Source organism: Pomacea canaliculata, linkage group LG1 (genome assembly GCF_003073045.1).
Source record: "Pomacea canaliculata isolate SZHN2017 linkage group LG1, ASM307304v1, whole genome shotgun sequence".
In the NCBI taxonomy this organism is placed as follows: domain Eukaryota; kingdom Metazoa; phylum Mollusca; class Gastropoda; order Architaenioglossa; family Ampullariidae; genus Pomacea; species Pomacea canaliculata.
In genome coordinates, this window is record NC_037590.1 from 18,397,721 (window position 1) to 18,411,896 (window position 14,176).

Here is a 14,176-nt window from a genome sequence, read left to right on the forward strand (position 1 = left end):
CACAACTGGGTAAGAATCTAACATAAAATAAAAGTTCCTGCATCCATACATCATCAGGCTATTTAAGAAAGCTTTTTAGAGTATTAACTTATAAATGATAAATTCAAGCAAAATTTGTTCTTGTGATACATAAATTGTAATTAAGAGACAATTCTTAGTTGCTGTCACTACATCCATGACAGCAGCTCAATAGGAAATAACAAGAGAAATCATTTTGGCACCTAATATTTCAATATATTTTGGACACCTAAACAAGTGAGTAGTTTTTAATCAGCCACGAACCAACGGGGAGTGAGAGTTAGATATGATTGCTACGATTTGGGGAAAAAATCAGTGTTTCAGCAAGAGGAGAGAAGGAGCGAAAGGATAGAGATCGTGCGCCTCTTCTTACTCAGGGTAGGGTGGAGGATGGAAAAAGATGGAGACTTAATGGCTGTTTTCAGTCAGTTTTTCTTTTCTTTGTAAGCAGTCTAAGCGCGCAGCAAGCGAGGTACACAACGATAGCCAACGCGACCAAAACGATTGCAAAGGTAAACGGCTAGGACATCGAGAAGCAAGTATTGGTACAGGGGAACTTCTTGGCTCGCCGAGCGCATATACGCGCCGCCATATTGCATCACGTGATCAAGCCAGGCAGCAGCCTCCTCCATCGGCACTTTGTACTGCTCGCGAAATAACTTGGAAGCGGCGACCATGGCCTGTTTGTAGCGCGGTTCCGTGGCCACACGCAAGATGGTGGCTTCCAAGTCTTCGGCGCTTGCGTACGCAGGTCAAGCACTTCCGCCATGCCCTTCACGCGCATGCGCTCGGCGTTGTAGGGCTGGTCTGCGAAGAGGGGCGTGGCAACGACAGGTACAGCGTGGTAGAGCGCCTCGTACTGACCATTCTTCCCGCAGTGACTGACGAACACACGAGTGTTAGGGTGGCCCAGCAAGTCGTTCTGCGGCAACCAAGCGGCGGTCAAGATCTTGGATGGGTCCGGTGAGGTCAGGTTCATACGGAACACCACCCTCATGGGCAACTTCCTGAACACGGCCAACAGCTTGTTAGAGATGACGGCAGGGACGTCCAGCACGTAGCTGCCAAAAGATACGACGACGACGCCTTCCATGGCCTCATCCATGAAGGATTTGAACTCCGGCGGCAGAGGTTTGGCCGGGCCCGCGGCCGCGCCGCCGATGAACTTGACGTTGGGCACGCTCGGCTTGGGGTAGTCCAGGACTATGTCCATCTCTACCAGGTAGATCTCGGCCCGCGTCACCAGCGACCGCAGGGGTATCAGAGGCATTTCTGGGGCGTATGTAGCCACTGCATCATCCGGGAGGGAAGGGTTGTACAGCAGCTGCAGCAGCCACAGCGTGGTGGTGGCCAGCCGCTGAAAGAACGTCATCTTATCGCTATAGGGCAGCAGCATCTGCGGTGTGCACGCTGGCACAAAGGGAACACCAATGGAGATGGGGTCGTAGGCGGACCCTGAGAAGGCGAACGGCTTGCCCAGCCGGTAGGGAATGATGGCTAAGATGTACATCATGGGCACGTTGTCGATGACGATGAGGTCTGGGTCGATCCTCCTGATGACGTCCAAGAACGTGCTGTTTCGAAGGAGGATGTCGGCGTTTTCCCTCGTCTGGCGGAGAAAGCCCTCGTAGTTCTCCCTCTCGCCTCGGAAGTAGTTATCGGAGAAGACGCTGACGGTTCGCTGCTCGATGTCAGGGTCCGTCTCGTAGTGGATGATCTGCAAGCCGGACGTGACCAGTACGCTTCTCTCAGCCAGGTAAACTGGCATGGTTATCCATACCTGGTGACCCAGCTTCGAAACGGACCGGGCCACGTTGGTCAGATAATTGGTGTGGCTGAAATACGGCATTGGGATGAAGACCAGGCGCTTGCCGGGGGAGGCGTTACATGATGTCCAGGTTAATAGCAAGGCAGGCATCCACCACAACAGGCATCGAGGAATCATGTTTTCTTCCCTCGAGAGCTTGTCTGAGGTCCTGAACACGAGAACACAGTTGTATTCATGTAAAGCTTAGTTAAAAATAAATAAACAGTACCATCCGAAAATCTTAAACTCTCTGCTTTAATTTCCTTCAAAACCTCATTTTATTTATCAGATCTTATGGAAGAAATGATGGAGTTTTAGCTACATTAGTCGAATAAGCCGTTTAGACGAAATTACTACAACCACATCCTGTTCGAACGCATTCGACAAGATCCTTTCCATTACCTCTTTGTCCTGGTTAACGAGGGACAGCAGCTCGTCGAGAGGTATATACTATATATAGGTATAAATTTAAACGAGCGAGAGAGGGAAGGTTGTGTTTTACGCCGAGCCAGTACGAAGGTTGTATCACGGCAAGGCAGTCAGCCCTGTAAACAGATGCCACACGCAGAGAGAGAAGGAGACCATAACGTGCGAGAAGGAGAGACAGAGATCTAACAAGGTACGGGTGAATGTCCTGCTCGTAAATATAATCTAGCGGGCGGAATAACACTGAACTGTAAGTAGGTCACGGTATGTAGGTCACGGGGTATAGATGGGCGATCAAAACATTTTCTCCACAGTAGTCCACTATCACGGCAGGGTGTACGGGAGGTTGGGGGAGGGGAGGTTTTCAATAACGAGGCCTGAGCACGCCTTGAGCTTACCCGAGAATGCACGTAACCACGCGGCTACAACTTCCACAGCCCTGGTTTGGTGAATTCAAACAGGTGATTCACAACAGGTTTACAAAACCAACAAGCTGAGCGTCGACTCACAGACCTGGAAGACTAAACAAGAAAGACAAATGACTGAACAAGAACGTGCACTACAAACCACAGTCCAGCCTTAAACTATTTTTAAGAAGAAATGATGGAAATCAAGCAAAAAACAAAAAAACCCCAAACAATATCAATTATCAATTGACGAGCGGTTCTTTAGCACAAGGTGTCGAAGAAACAGCTGGACAAATTCGATTAGTGGTTGACAAAGTTTACGAACCTATAAAAATTGTGCACAGCTGTGAGAAGATGGTCTCTGCTGTCTTTGATGACGGAAATATTGTGTTGACCTGTACGCACCGTCCACACACGTTACCACCCCGCTATTTGTCCTGTGTACATTGTTGGCGACACGACCCGGGTGATGTAGCACAATCCTGGAAAGGGTGAAAGGTACGTTTGACTCATTTTCCTAAGAAATAAAGTTGGACGAAATCCGATTTGCCACACCTGATGACGACAGGCTCGGTGAGCGAGAAGACAGGTGACGAATGGATAATAAACCATGAATTAGGAAGACTGTGCCGGTATTTATCCATAATCAACAGCTTCTAATTTGTTCGTTAGAAGACTGAACACTATACTCTTTTCACTTCCAATTCGTTTATTATCAGATGAAGACTACACCTCCACTCCGAATACTCAATTTTTACCTGTGGCTTATCGTCTGGAAAACCTCTCAGCTGCACTTGTCAGCGCTCTGAAATGATGAGCACAGCGCACAAGACACTATCCCATCCTTTAGCAATCCTGAGCAGCCCGGCACGAAGATGAGACACACAAGCAGACACGAGTTTATTTACACTGCTGCAACTGTTGTTCGTATTAGGCAAAGGACTGCGGCCTAAAATGGCCTTCGCGCGCTGGATACGCACTTTTGTTCTCCCTCCCGCTTGTGCACCGGGAGGCCGACGTCTTGTCGTGCTGCCATGTCTCGCTCCAGTAAGCATTGCTGCTGCTTCAGCATGCACGAGGCGTGAGACGAGGAGACTTGCCCCAAGGATGAAATTAGCTGAGACAGGGCTGACGTAGAAACGAGGCGTTCGAAGACCTCCCTCGTGCATCGAACAGAACATTTCACGCTCTGTTGACGTTCTGCTTTTTGTCGAGCTCTTGCCACGAATACGCTTTTTCGGTCCTCGATGTATGGAAATGACAGTGTTATGCATGATCAAAACGCTCAATAAAACGGAGAAGTCCATATTTATCATTAGTATTTTTGTTTACCTTTGTGGAGAAGTACAAGTGATGAAAACACAGTGAAGTTTCTGTGGTTGCACAGCGAATCTCTAATCATTTGACGTAAATATTGTTTTCTTTATGCTTCAATCTTTTTCGATGGTATGAAATTTATCTCAATTACATTCAGTGTGTGGGATGCATACTAGTTCTAGTACCGCGCCAGAAAAAATGACAGCAAAAGTCGGTAGGTAAATGGAACTACATACCTGTCTCAGGTGGCAAAGCACCAAACTGTCAGGTCTGTGAGCATGCTGTGAGTGCCGGCAAAACACCTCAAAGGGCAAGAAGGAACATAAAAAAATACAGATGACAGGTCGTGTCAACTTGTTACAGGAAGCAACCAACAGACTAAAAAGCTGGTGAAGGTTTGTTGATTATACATGCATGCATAACAAGTGATAGAGTCCGTGCATCTTTCTCTGTGTGTGTGTTTTCCTGTGTGGTGTTGGGAGGGGGCGTTGTGTGTGTGTGTTACCAGATGGTGTTCGTAGGGAGGGGGCATTAAATGTTGACACGGTTCCTTTATACGCTACCAACGGGAATTAGGAGAAGCGGGTGCACATTGCGGTCAATGATGTCAACACCAACCTGTCGACGAACACGTCAACGCCTGACTGTTCAGGTGCATCTGACCGCCTGAGGCTTCGTTTTTTTGTTAATGAAATGAGAAAAATGATTCCGATCTTGATTAGTATTAAGGGGTAGGTTAACGGGACACCCTAGATAATTAGCCAAGACAGGGAATTAGTTTATTTGCATTTTTTTCCTTCATTGTTTCTGTTAAGCTCTCGGCATTTGTTTTTGCTATACTTATAAGTATCTTGCTTTCACTAAAATTGCGTTGAGTTGTCTTTTGGGGAGTGCGCTGAGGGCTCGAGTCGTTAATTAGTAATTTACTGAAAGTGCAGCCCGCACATGATTATGTCGGCGTGGATGGCGGAGTAGTCGAGAGTGTAGTTAAGACTTAACTACGAGTCTCCGGCCAACAGTGTTGTACTGCTTGTACTCGGTAAGCCAAGAAGTGAGCAATAACGATGTGATTGTTATTTATTGTCTAGAGTAATGCCTTTTTAATTTCCAGCCTTCAGACTTTGGCAAGGTCTTTGACCCCTTTAAGCGGTAAATGTGGTGGTAAACTCTCAAATACCGTAGTCATTTGCTTGTATACATCTACACATGTACAGTAAACTGGGTTATTTTAATTCACAAGGAGCAAAAAGCAGTCGCAAGTCGTCCTTCCAGTGGCTTTGTCCTCTTGTTCCAGAAAGCCGCCTAAAAAAATGTCTGTATACTAAAGCTTCTCCACGGATCGCTCCAAAGTGCAAAGCCCAAACAACACTGCAGCTACCGTGGCCTATTTTTTTTTTTATAAAATGATCATGCATGATATAAATACAAAGCTGTAATCCTATTTTAAAATTCTTCGCCATGAAGAAAAAATAATTGGACAAAAAATAGGATCTGTCATATTGACTTGTTCCTCCAGCCCACAAATCCCACCTGGTGCGATCATGTTTCCAATCACAGCTAGGTGTTCGCCATGAAGAAAAAAGTAATGGAGCAAAATTTAGGACATGTCATGTTGACTTACCTCCCCACAAATCCCACCTGGCACAATCATGTGACCAAATCACAGCCAGGTTATTCCTTTAACACTCTTCTATATGTCAATGCACGAGTATATCGAAAAACCTTTTTTTTTTTAATGCTGTTGGATATGAATGCGCCATTTGTGACGATTCTACGACTAAAATGCAGCACAGTCTAGTCAGTTCGAGGGAAAAAGAGGGGTACCTCCTAAAGTTTCCACCCTTCACACACCCACTCAGTTGATTCACACGTACGTCCTCACGCTCCTGCGCATATCATTCCTTTTACTCGCTTGCGCAAAGCAACAAATGACAACAGATTCAAACGAATATTATTAAGCTAGAAAGGATGAACAAATCAAATGATCACATATCTTTCATGGCGAATACTCACAATGTCATACACACGTATGTAGAAACGTAGGTTCTGTTCTTCAGACAGAAGTTCGCGCCTCTCTGAAATCACACGCACGCCCCCAGCATGTGGCCAGTTCAGTCTATCGCAGAAAAAAAATTGCATAGCTACTTTGAAATATGCTTTCAAGCTAAGTTTCCATGCGCGTCTGTGTGTGTGTTGCCAGTACACGATCGCCAGAACAAAGGACCGGCTACCAACGTTTACTTCCCCAGAAGAGGAGTGGCCTTGCGCGCCGTGATATCCGCGTGACTTCATGCTCTCATTTCACAGTGGTTTCTCTGGATCCTGCTGCTGTCTCTGCTTCCTCTGTCAGTTCATGGGTGAAACGTCTCTTGTTCTCTCTGACAGACCTCGTCACTTGGCCGTTGACACAACAAGCAGGAACTCCCAATCTCACTTCAAGCAGAGAACACTGGGGAGTATTGTCAACAAGGATGTTGGAGCGGATGATAGCATCAAAAGCCGCATCAACAAGCCCAGACATGCTTTCAACAGCCTACGCCCCATCTGGAACTCCCGACCATTATCCTTTAGCAGTAAGAGCCGCATCTTCAACACCAATGTGAAAGCTGTCCTACTGTATGGTTCTGAAACCTGGAGAGTGACAAACACCATCAACAACAAGCTCCAGACCTTTACCAACCGATGCCAACGCCATGTTCTGGTAATAAGATGGCCTGAAAAGATCTCCAACAGCAGGCTGTGGAAAAAAACCAACCAGAATGCCACTAGCCAAGACATCAAAAAGCGTAAATGCGCAAATGGGGCTGGATAGGATACACCCTGCGCAAACCAGCTGACACCATTGCCAAGCAAACACTTGACTGGAACACTCAGGGGAAGAGGACAGTTGGGAGACCAAAGCAAACTTGGAAAAGAACAGTAGAGATCGAGGCAAAGGACATCGGAACCACATGGGTCCAACTGAAGGAGGCTGGAAGTCATTCACTCTCTCACCCTCTCTCTATATATATATAACTTTCTGTGCTTTGTTCTGGCCTAGACACCACTGGTTCGTGACACCCTTCACGGATCTCTTGAGTAATCTCGGGCGTAGAGAGATGCAACCAGCAAAGGCTGCGACAAGGGAGTTGACGCTTGCAGTCTTCCTTCTGAATAGTTCCATTCTCCTGGTGCTGTCAGTGACAAGCTGTCGTTTCTGAGCACGAGCACCTCTGGGTAGACGTATGGGTACTGAATCTACCTAAAACCCAGAGAATATTTTAAATGTGTAATTCAAACGGCGTATGTTTTGCATGGTTCATCAAATCATTGCCTATGGATGTTCTATCCTTTACAGTAGGAACCTTTCCCTTCAACCTTTTATGTTCATCGTAGTTTATAGATGTGTTTTTTAACTGTTTGCATTTAAAGAAGTAAGTAATAAAATATAAGGACAGAGGCAAACCTAAAATAATGAACGAAGAGACGACCGCGCTTGGTTCTTTCACTGGCGTACGGCCGCAACTGCCGTGAGAGGGGTCCGTGCAATAAACCAGGAGACAAACCTCAGTGTACCAGTTCCTCTCGGAAGTGTGGACGCCCTCGAATACTCCGAAAGCATAGTAGCCCGGGGTGCGCGAGCTCCCGACTCATCCTGTACGTCAGCTGACAGCACGTGCGCCCAGCGCAGACAACTCTACTTCCTGACCCGTCCGTCACGTCCACCATCCGAAACAGGTCACCGCCGATCTCCGCTAAGAATACATCACTTGAGGCGACCACGTGGCTGGCAGCCTTCATGTAGTAAACAGCAGACCCAACGTCCACGTCCATCTTCCGCAGCGTTGTGCTCTCGGAATCTCTATCCCCAAATCCGAGAAATCTGTTAAAAGACAAGCCGGGTTCTCTTTTGTTCGTAACTGGCACACCAGGAACGTCGACGACGATGAGCCTCCCCTCGCTGCTGGCGGTGTCGTCGTAGTAGTAGTCAATCGGTCCGTCGCTGGTGTAGACGCCAGACCCTAGGGCGCCAAGGGCGGGCATGTGGATGTTGGCGGCCAACAGGTTCACACGGTTCCCACGTGCCCAGGCGAGTGAATCCCGATGGCGTTGAGTAAAGGATATTCCTCGGTCCAAAAGGTAGGAAAGGCGATATTTGTGATGCCCTGGTGACAAAGTTAATTCAAAGACTGACCTCTTCTTCTTACATTTGTTTTTTCTGCTTCTTTACATTCTTTTATATTCTTTTTGTTCTGCAACAACAACAACAACAACCAAAGAGCTATTCTGATCGCAGGAAGAGTGTAAATTAGAAGGCTGGAAAGCAATCCTGTAAGCTAGACTTTATACTTTGAAACTAGACCAGCTAGTCTCTCCTTTGCTATTCTTAACTACCTGGCGAGAAAGCAGCTCTCCTCCCACCCATCCCCCAAAAATAGAATGAATATCCACATCGTCTGCACTGCAATAGTCGTTGAACTAACAGTACTCAAACAGCGCCCCCTGATCAGCTTACGTTCTCCACAAGAAGAATCGCAGGGTCGTGGAAGAGAATGTCGAAGCAGGTGAACAGACCGAAACGGCCAAAGGGTGTTTCAAAAGTTACGACTTCCACTTCCGGTTTGTCAAACTGATGCTCTTCACAAAGGTTATGTTTGTGATACCTGCACATCACCATTCGTCAGCTTATCCCAGTTCATCAGCATCAGTCCCACCTCTAACCCCGCCTTACCATCGGCGCTGAAGAAATAATAAATGCATAATCTGTTGTGTTTTAAACTTAAAGGCATTATTGATCAATGTCACCATTTGGTGCACTGTATACATCAAATTTTTTAATTAAAAAAGTTTTCGCCCAAAACAGTTTTTCTCAAACCAAAGAGACACTTCAAACGGTGCCCCCCTCCCTCTTTTTTTTAAATATATACCTTGCTATCAGCCGACCTGTAGGATCGAACACGACGTCAGTGTTGTATTGAAAATGACCGTCGGGAGGACATGGAATGCCGCTGACATCATCAGTCGTGTTGCACGGCTTGATGTCGCCCATGTTTGCCACCAAGTAGATTTTGTTCTCCCTGATCATCATTATCATAATTATCATCGTCTTCGTCCTCATCGTTGTCGTCATTTTCATCGTCACCGTGAGGCAGTAGCAGAACACGTGTTAATGTTAGTCATCGAATAACCCATCTCAGTCCTCACTTAATTTTAATGGTTGGACCAGTCAAGTTCTCAGGTCTACCTGTTTTGAGAATTTTGTGGTTGGACAAGTGTCGGCAGGAGACAACATATACCAAGTGTTCAAAACGTGAGCATAAAACGGAATAGTATTTTCATTTCTTTTTCGTGAAAAGAAGGCGTATTTGCTCAGGTTTGGAGGAATCGGCATTGTGTATTGAGCCTTGTAGAAACTCTTTAAGTTGAACTATGTCTACCATGCTTTAGAAACATGCCACTGTGCAACAAGATTCCCCCTCTCTTTGTAAATCTCACAGAAAATAATACTTGATAATCATGCTGCAATATTATGTAATACTTACACACGTGTTGCTGTACCCGGCCTTCATATTTCAAAATACATGTCGACATGCCATTCACACAGGTAGGCCGTACCTGGCAATGCAGCTGAGCTGAACCATAATATCCGAAGGTTGCACACGGCCAGGATCAGTGCACGGCACCCAGGGTAGCACTTGCCAGGGATCAGGGATGGGCTCCAGGTAAGGTTTGATGGTGACCCGGTTGAAGAGGTAGCCATACAATCCATCTTCCGGGTACACGATGATCTGAGCACCCTGCACACCATACGAACTATAGACTTTTGATCTTCCAGCGTTCGACCTCCGTAGCATGATTCTTACACTCTTAGAGCTGCGCAATATTATTCTTTTAACGTTATGTAAAAAGGGAGAGATGAAAGGAAAAATTGTGGAGGCAGGGCGGAAGAAAATTTGAATAACATGAAATTCACGCATTAGAAAGGATCCTTACTCCCCTCGCCTTTTATTTTCTCATGGAACATCATGTGCGTACTTTCGTGTTTGTTCTATTATTCTTGTTACTTGTGCGTGAACTGCCTTCAAATGTGCCACATTATATCCACTATTCCCAACTCATAGACACGCCATGTTCCATTTCTTTCTCCCACAATTCCTGTATCTTTTGCTTTGTTGTTGACATGAATTATCCAGCTCGGCAGGGACCATGCAGTTACCCTGCGACTCCCATCCCAAGATGACTATAGTATTCTAACCTGCTTAGCTGCATGCTGAGCCTGTTGCCTGTAGATGACCACGTTTTTCATCATATTCTTAACGGCAATGGTGCGGCTAACCGGAAACGTTTCGGATGGCAGCAGAGGGCGATGCGCGAAAACCGATGCGCGGTACGTCCACGGTCTCTGCTTCACTTCTGCCAGTGCTAGCACTGTGATGAGCATAAGACAGCCAGGGACAGCGAGTTGCCTCATCCCAGTCATCTGCATCCTGTAAACATCATCCACCCAATCTCTCATGTAGATCAACCATAAAGCGTGGCATCATAAATGCAAGAAAAGTAAAGCAAAGATCAAACGAACATACAGGACATTAATTTTGATTTCATTGAGTGGTGGACCCAAACCATACCTTCAGCCGCAAGTCTTGAAACAGTTTCGAATAAACTCCGTCCTGACGATGTGTTTGCCAGTATGAAAACTATTAAAACATGAAAGCCTATCTGCCTAAACTAGTTCGTATTCAAGTTCCTGGTGATTCATTGCAGATATGTCGATATGTCGCCTAGCGCTGTTCTCATTTTATATATGGCTTTGTGTAGCTGGTGATGACGACACCCTTATAAGCAGCAGAAAAAAAGTTTTAAAAAATCGAAATCAACAATTATCAACATCATTTGAGTAATTATCGAAAGTCAGGTTGTTCGGTAATGATTGTATCTATGATTACCTGATTATCTGATGTTGAAATGTTGAATTATCAATTTTCTATCATCTGATAATTAAGAAGAGACATTAGCAGGCTTTTCATTGTATTTTCCTGCTTCTCATTAAATTTCAAAGAGAGAGCGAGAAATTGCTTAATTTACAATTCTGTCTTAATTCTCATAGGACGCATACCAGAGAGAGTGTGTAAGCAAAAGAGACAGAGATGGGGGAGAGGTCACTGACCTATATGCTGATAAAAATAACTCCCTGATTTATGCAAGTGAACGATCACTCATATGCTCTGACCTTTTCGCAACACCTATCTAGTTCAGTAGTGTACCGTTCAACATCACCCGCACTCTAACTGGGGCAACTTAAAATTTCATTTGCACAGAGGGCGGCCAGCTATTTTTACAACGCTTACTTACTGAGCTCAGTTCATTTGCACGGACAGAAAACACAGGGTCAACGCCCGCTTAGTTGCCCTCCTCCTTTAGGTCAGAGAGAGGGATTTCACTGCTTTTTAGTGACCTTAAGTCCTGGCTAGTAGTGAAGATATCTGAGTGATTTGAACCCTGACATCCGAGGCTTACAGTTGATTCAACTGTCTCTTGGGTAGATGAGAAGAAGAAGAAAAAAAAAAAGTTGCGATTAGCGAGGGAAAGGAGATGAACACCGCTCTCGCAGTAGGTGAGCGAGTGGTGTCCGATCAAAAGTAGATGCTAACTTGTGATTTCTTGTAGGCCATCTTTACGCAGTACTGATGAAATCACGCTAGATACGCATTTTCTGCATTTACCACCTCACAAAATCGCTTGGGCATGCCTCACACACACACCACACGGAGTTCTATTCAAAAGAGAGGGAAAAGCAAAAGGCACAATCAGATCAACGTACAGGAAAGACAGAAGGTGAAAGAGTAGACTGCGTTAATGCATGATCTCTCTGATGGACAAAGATGTAACAGTGAAGGTCAACAGTTCTACACAAAAGACATCGTCTATGCTCAGTCTGTCTAGAGCTCTGAGCTCACATACACGCGTGATCACACTGTAGACTGGGTTGCCTGCAGAGAGAGAGATTATTTTCTAAAGTCGAAGGCTGTTGACCTCGTATTATCGTCACACTTTTTGCAAATCAATCGGTTCACGTGCTTAAAAAAGATGTAGGCAGCCTGGCTTGATTAGACATCAAAGCTGTTTATAGCTGACCTAGGTGTCAACATTCTGCCTGAATCAACCTCTAACAAACAGTTCCTTAATCTCCTTACCTCGCTAGACAGCCATGCTCCATTAGTCCTTCGCCCGGTCTCCGGTTATTCACCCATTCTCACTGACATAGGGCCGTGGAATCTGAGCTTCTGGAGGTCAAATGCGAACAGAAGAAATTAGAGCGTGAGCGGCGAATCAAAGATTTTGCCCTCGAGAAGAGGGTTTATTCTCGCTTCATGACTACGGTCTTAGGGGTTGGTCAGGGTCAGGTCAGTACGTCACCTGACTAGCTGAAATGCTAACACTAACGCACGTAACGTGTAAAATATTTAGGTGGCTGCTAATTGGCATCATGAACATCTAGTGCATGTAGCTCGATCCGTGGTTAGTGTCGTACAAGCTAGTGTATATACGTGGCGCGAGGTCAGAAAACAATTTTCGCCCCTTGTTCACCGGTATCCATCACCACAAGCCGCGTCGTAACAACGCATGGTTCATGTAATATCCACCCCCACTTTTTGTGTTAACAGGTAAAATGTATGTCAGTTTAAATATCTAGGATAGGCAGTCTTTTATCCTTGTGACAGTGTATAAAATCTTGTTCTCTTGAAATTTCTTTAATCCTCCCAGCTCGCATGTTTTGGGATTTTCTTCCTCGTTTAATAATTTCTTTGTATAATATCCTTGTACAATAATCTCGCATTCAACCCTTCATCTCCTCCGGTCTTTACCCGCGACGAAGTGCCAATTGGCACTATTGTGTGGTGTTCTGTTTACATGTCTCTCGCCTGATGCAACCCCCTCCACCGAAAAAAAAATATCTTGGTCACGTTTGTAGCTCTTGGGTGTAACGTATCCTGTCGCGTTGTCCTAACCTCAGAATAATTCTGCTCCTAGTTTGCCTGCCTTCACCACTAGCATGGATTTGTTATTTATTCGGATCGTCTATTATTATTCAGTGGCGTAGGAACCCCCATCCTTTTTTACGAAATGTGCGAGTGCGAACGCCGTTCACTGTCAGCAGGGAGTTTGCCCCGCCGCCTCTTCTACTGTTTCTCACCCGCCTCTCTCCACACCAACATCCTCAACTGCATAACTGATATGGCGAACTCTTCCTCCTTGTAATTTTCCTATCTGATCATCCAGGTATCATTTATTTAACAAAAAACCGTGTAAAAGTGTTTGCGGTCTGTGCTTCCGAGGAAAGCTAGGCTTATAGCAGAACTGTAGACACAATCTGTGCGGTTGCAAGGCGCAAAGAGTGTCCTATTGGTTTACGGTTCAGTTCTCGCCTCGGGACACTCTCTTTGAGTTGGGTTTTTTTTTTCTGGGGACTCCGGTTTCGTCCCCCTCCTTTCTCTCCTCAGTGCAAAATCACCTCGGGTGGAGGAAGTATTTTCCCACCAAAGCAACCAACCAAAACTTCTAAGGAGCAAGATCATCCACTTTGGCAAATGCAGATGTCATCCATCGTCATATTGTTCCCATCACCACGGTGGGCAGAAAACGTGTAGTGTATCAACTTTATCAAGACAAACAGCAGCCAGAATCATTCCCTTTTCAGTCTTTCCCATCTTATGTCAAACACAAGACATCTGAAGATTTAAAGGCAAGAAAATCATCCATCCAAACATATAAACTGAAGAAAAGCGCCAAACATTGTATTTTTATTGCATGTAGTTAAAATATAATTATGGGGTTAAATGTGATGTACTCTGTAAAAGGAATTTTTTTTCAAATGACTAGTTGCCACTAATCTGAAAAGATAATAATTTAAAAAAAGATAAAAGACAAACTTATGTTTACTCTTACTTTGCAATGCAGATGGCTATGAACATTTTCTGAAGTAAACCCCATTTTGTGAAATGGTGATGGCCAAACACAGTACATGTATAGTTAAGTCCACACAAGTTCATCACATTCTGCAGAGTGTATATGTATGTGTATAAATAACTGGAAAAAAAAACAGATTTGTTAAAATTTAAAAACATTAATTGAACTTGGGCTAAAAAAGAAAAAATGCAAGTCATTAAACATTATTTTCTCTTGTTTATCTGAAGCTTGTCTTCATGTTGTCTAAGCAATC

General features: G+C 45.0%; 2 protein-coding genes across 4 annotated transcripts; both read right to left on the reverse strand.

The window, feature by feature from the left end:
• Positions 1 to 212: 212 nt before the first annotated feature.
• Positions 213 to 4,135, reverse strand: LOC112570927 (2-hydroxyacylsphingosine 1-beta-galactosyltransferase-like). The gene is given in 3 exon segments (XM_025249655.1): positions 213 to 763; positions 766 to 1,994; positions 3,417 to 4,135. Coding segments are annotated over 2 exon segments (1,491 nt in total). The 5' UTR covers positions 1,964 to 1,994; positions 3,417 to 4,135; the 3' UTR covers positions 213 to 470.
• A 3,746-nt stretch (positions 4,136 to 7,881) lies between these two features.
• Positions 7,882 to 12,413, reverse strand: LOC112570933 (vascular non-inflammatory molecule 3-like). Of its 3 annotated transcripts, none has more exons than XM_025249675.1 (6): positions 12,150 to 12,413; positions 10,211 to 10,442; positions 9,571 to 9,752; positions 8,883 to 9,032; positions 8,471 to 8,618; positions 7,882 to 8,120 (listed from the first exon to the last, which is right to left on the reverse strand). In XM_025249675.1, exons 1-6 carry the CDS (start codon positions 12,170 to 12,172, stop codon positions 8,022 to 8,024), a joined length of 834 nt encoding a protein of 277 aa, XP_025105460.1. In that variant the 5' UTR covers positions 12,173 to 12,413; the 3' UTR covers positions 7,882 to 8,021. The 3 variants fall into 3 exon arrangements, with proteins under 3 accessions (XP_025105460.1, XP_025105470.1, XP_025105451.1); XM_025249685.1 differs by lacking the exon at positions 12,150 to 12,413 and adding an exon at positions 10,584 to 10,675; XM_025249666.1 differs by lacking the exon at positions 12,150 to 12,413 and having other exon boundaries at positions 10,211 to 10,542.
• Positions 12,414 to 14,176: the final 1,763 nt, after the last annotated feature.

What these genes read in the sequence shown, in the direction of transcription:
- LOC112570933 (XM_025249666.1), bottom strand. Translation starts at nt 10,471, where the DNA reads ATGAGAGATTGGGTGGATGATGTTTACAGGATGCAGATGACTGGGATG. An exon ending in ACAGGTCGGCTGATAGCAAG is followed by an intron (nt 8,619 to 8,882) that starts GTATATATTTAA and finishes GGTGATGTGCAG; the next exon opens with GTATCACAAACATAACCTTT. An exon ending in CGATTCTTCTTGTGGAGAAC is followed by an intron (nt 8,121 to 8,470) that starts GTAAGCTGATCA and finishes CTTTGTCACCAG; the next exon opens with GGCATCACAAATATCGCCTT.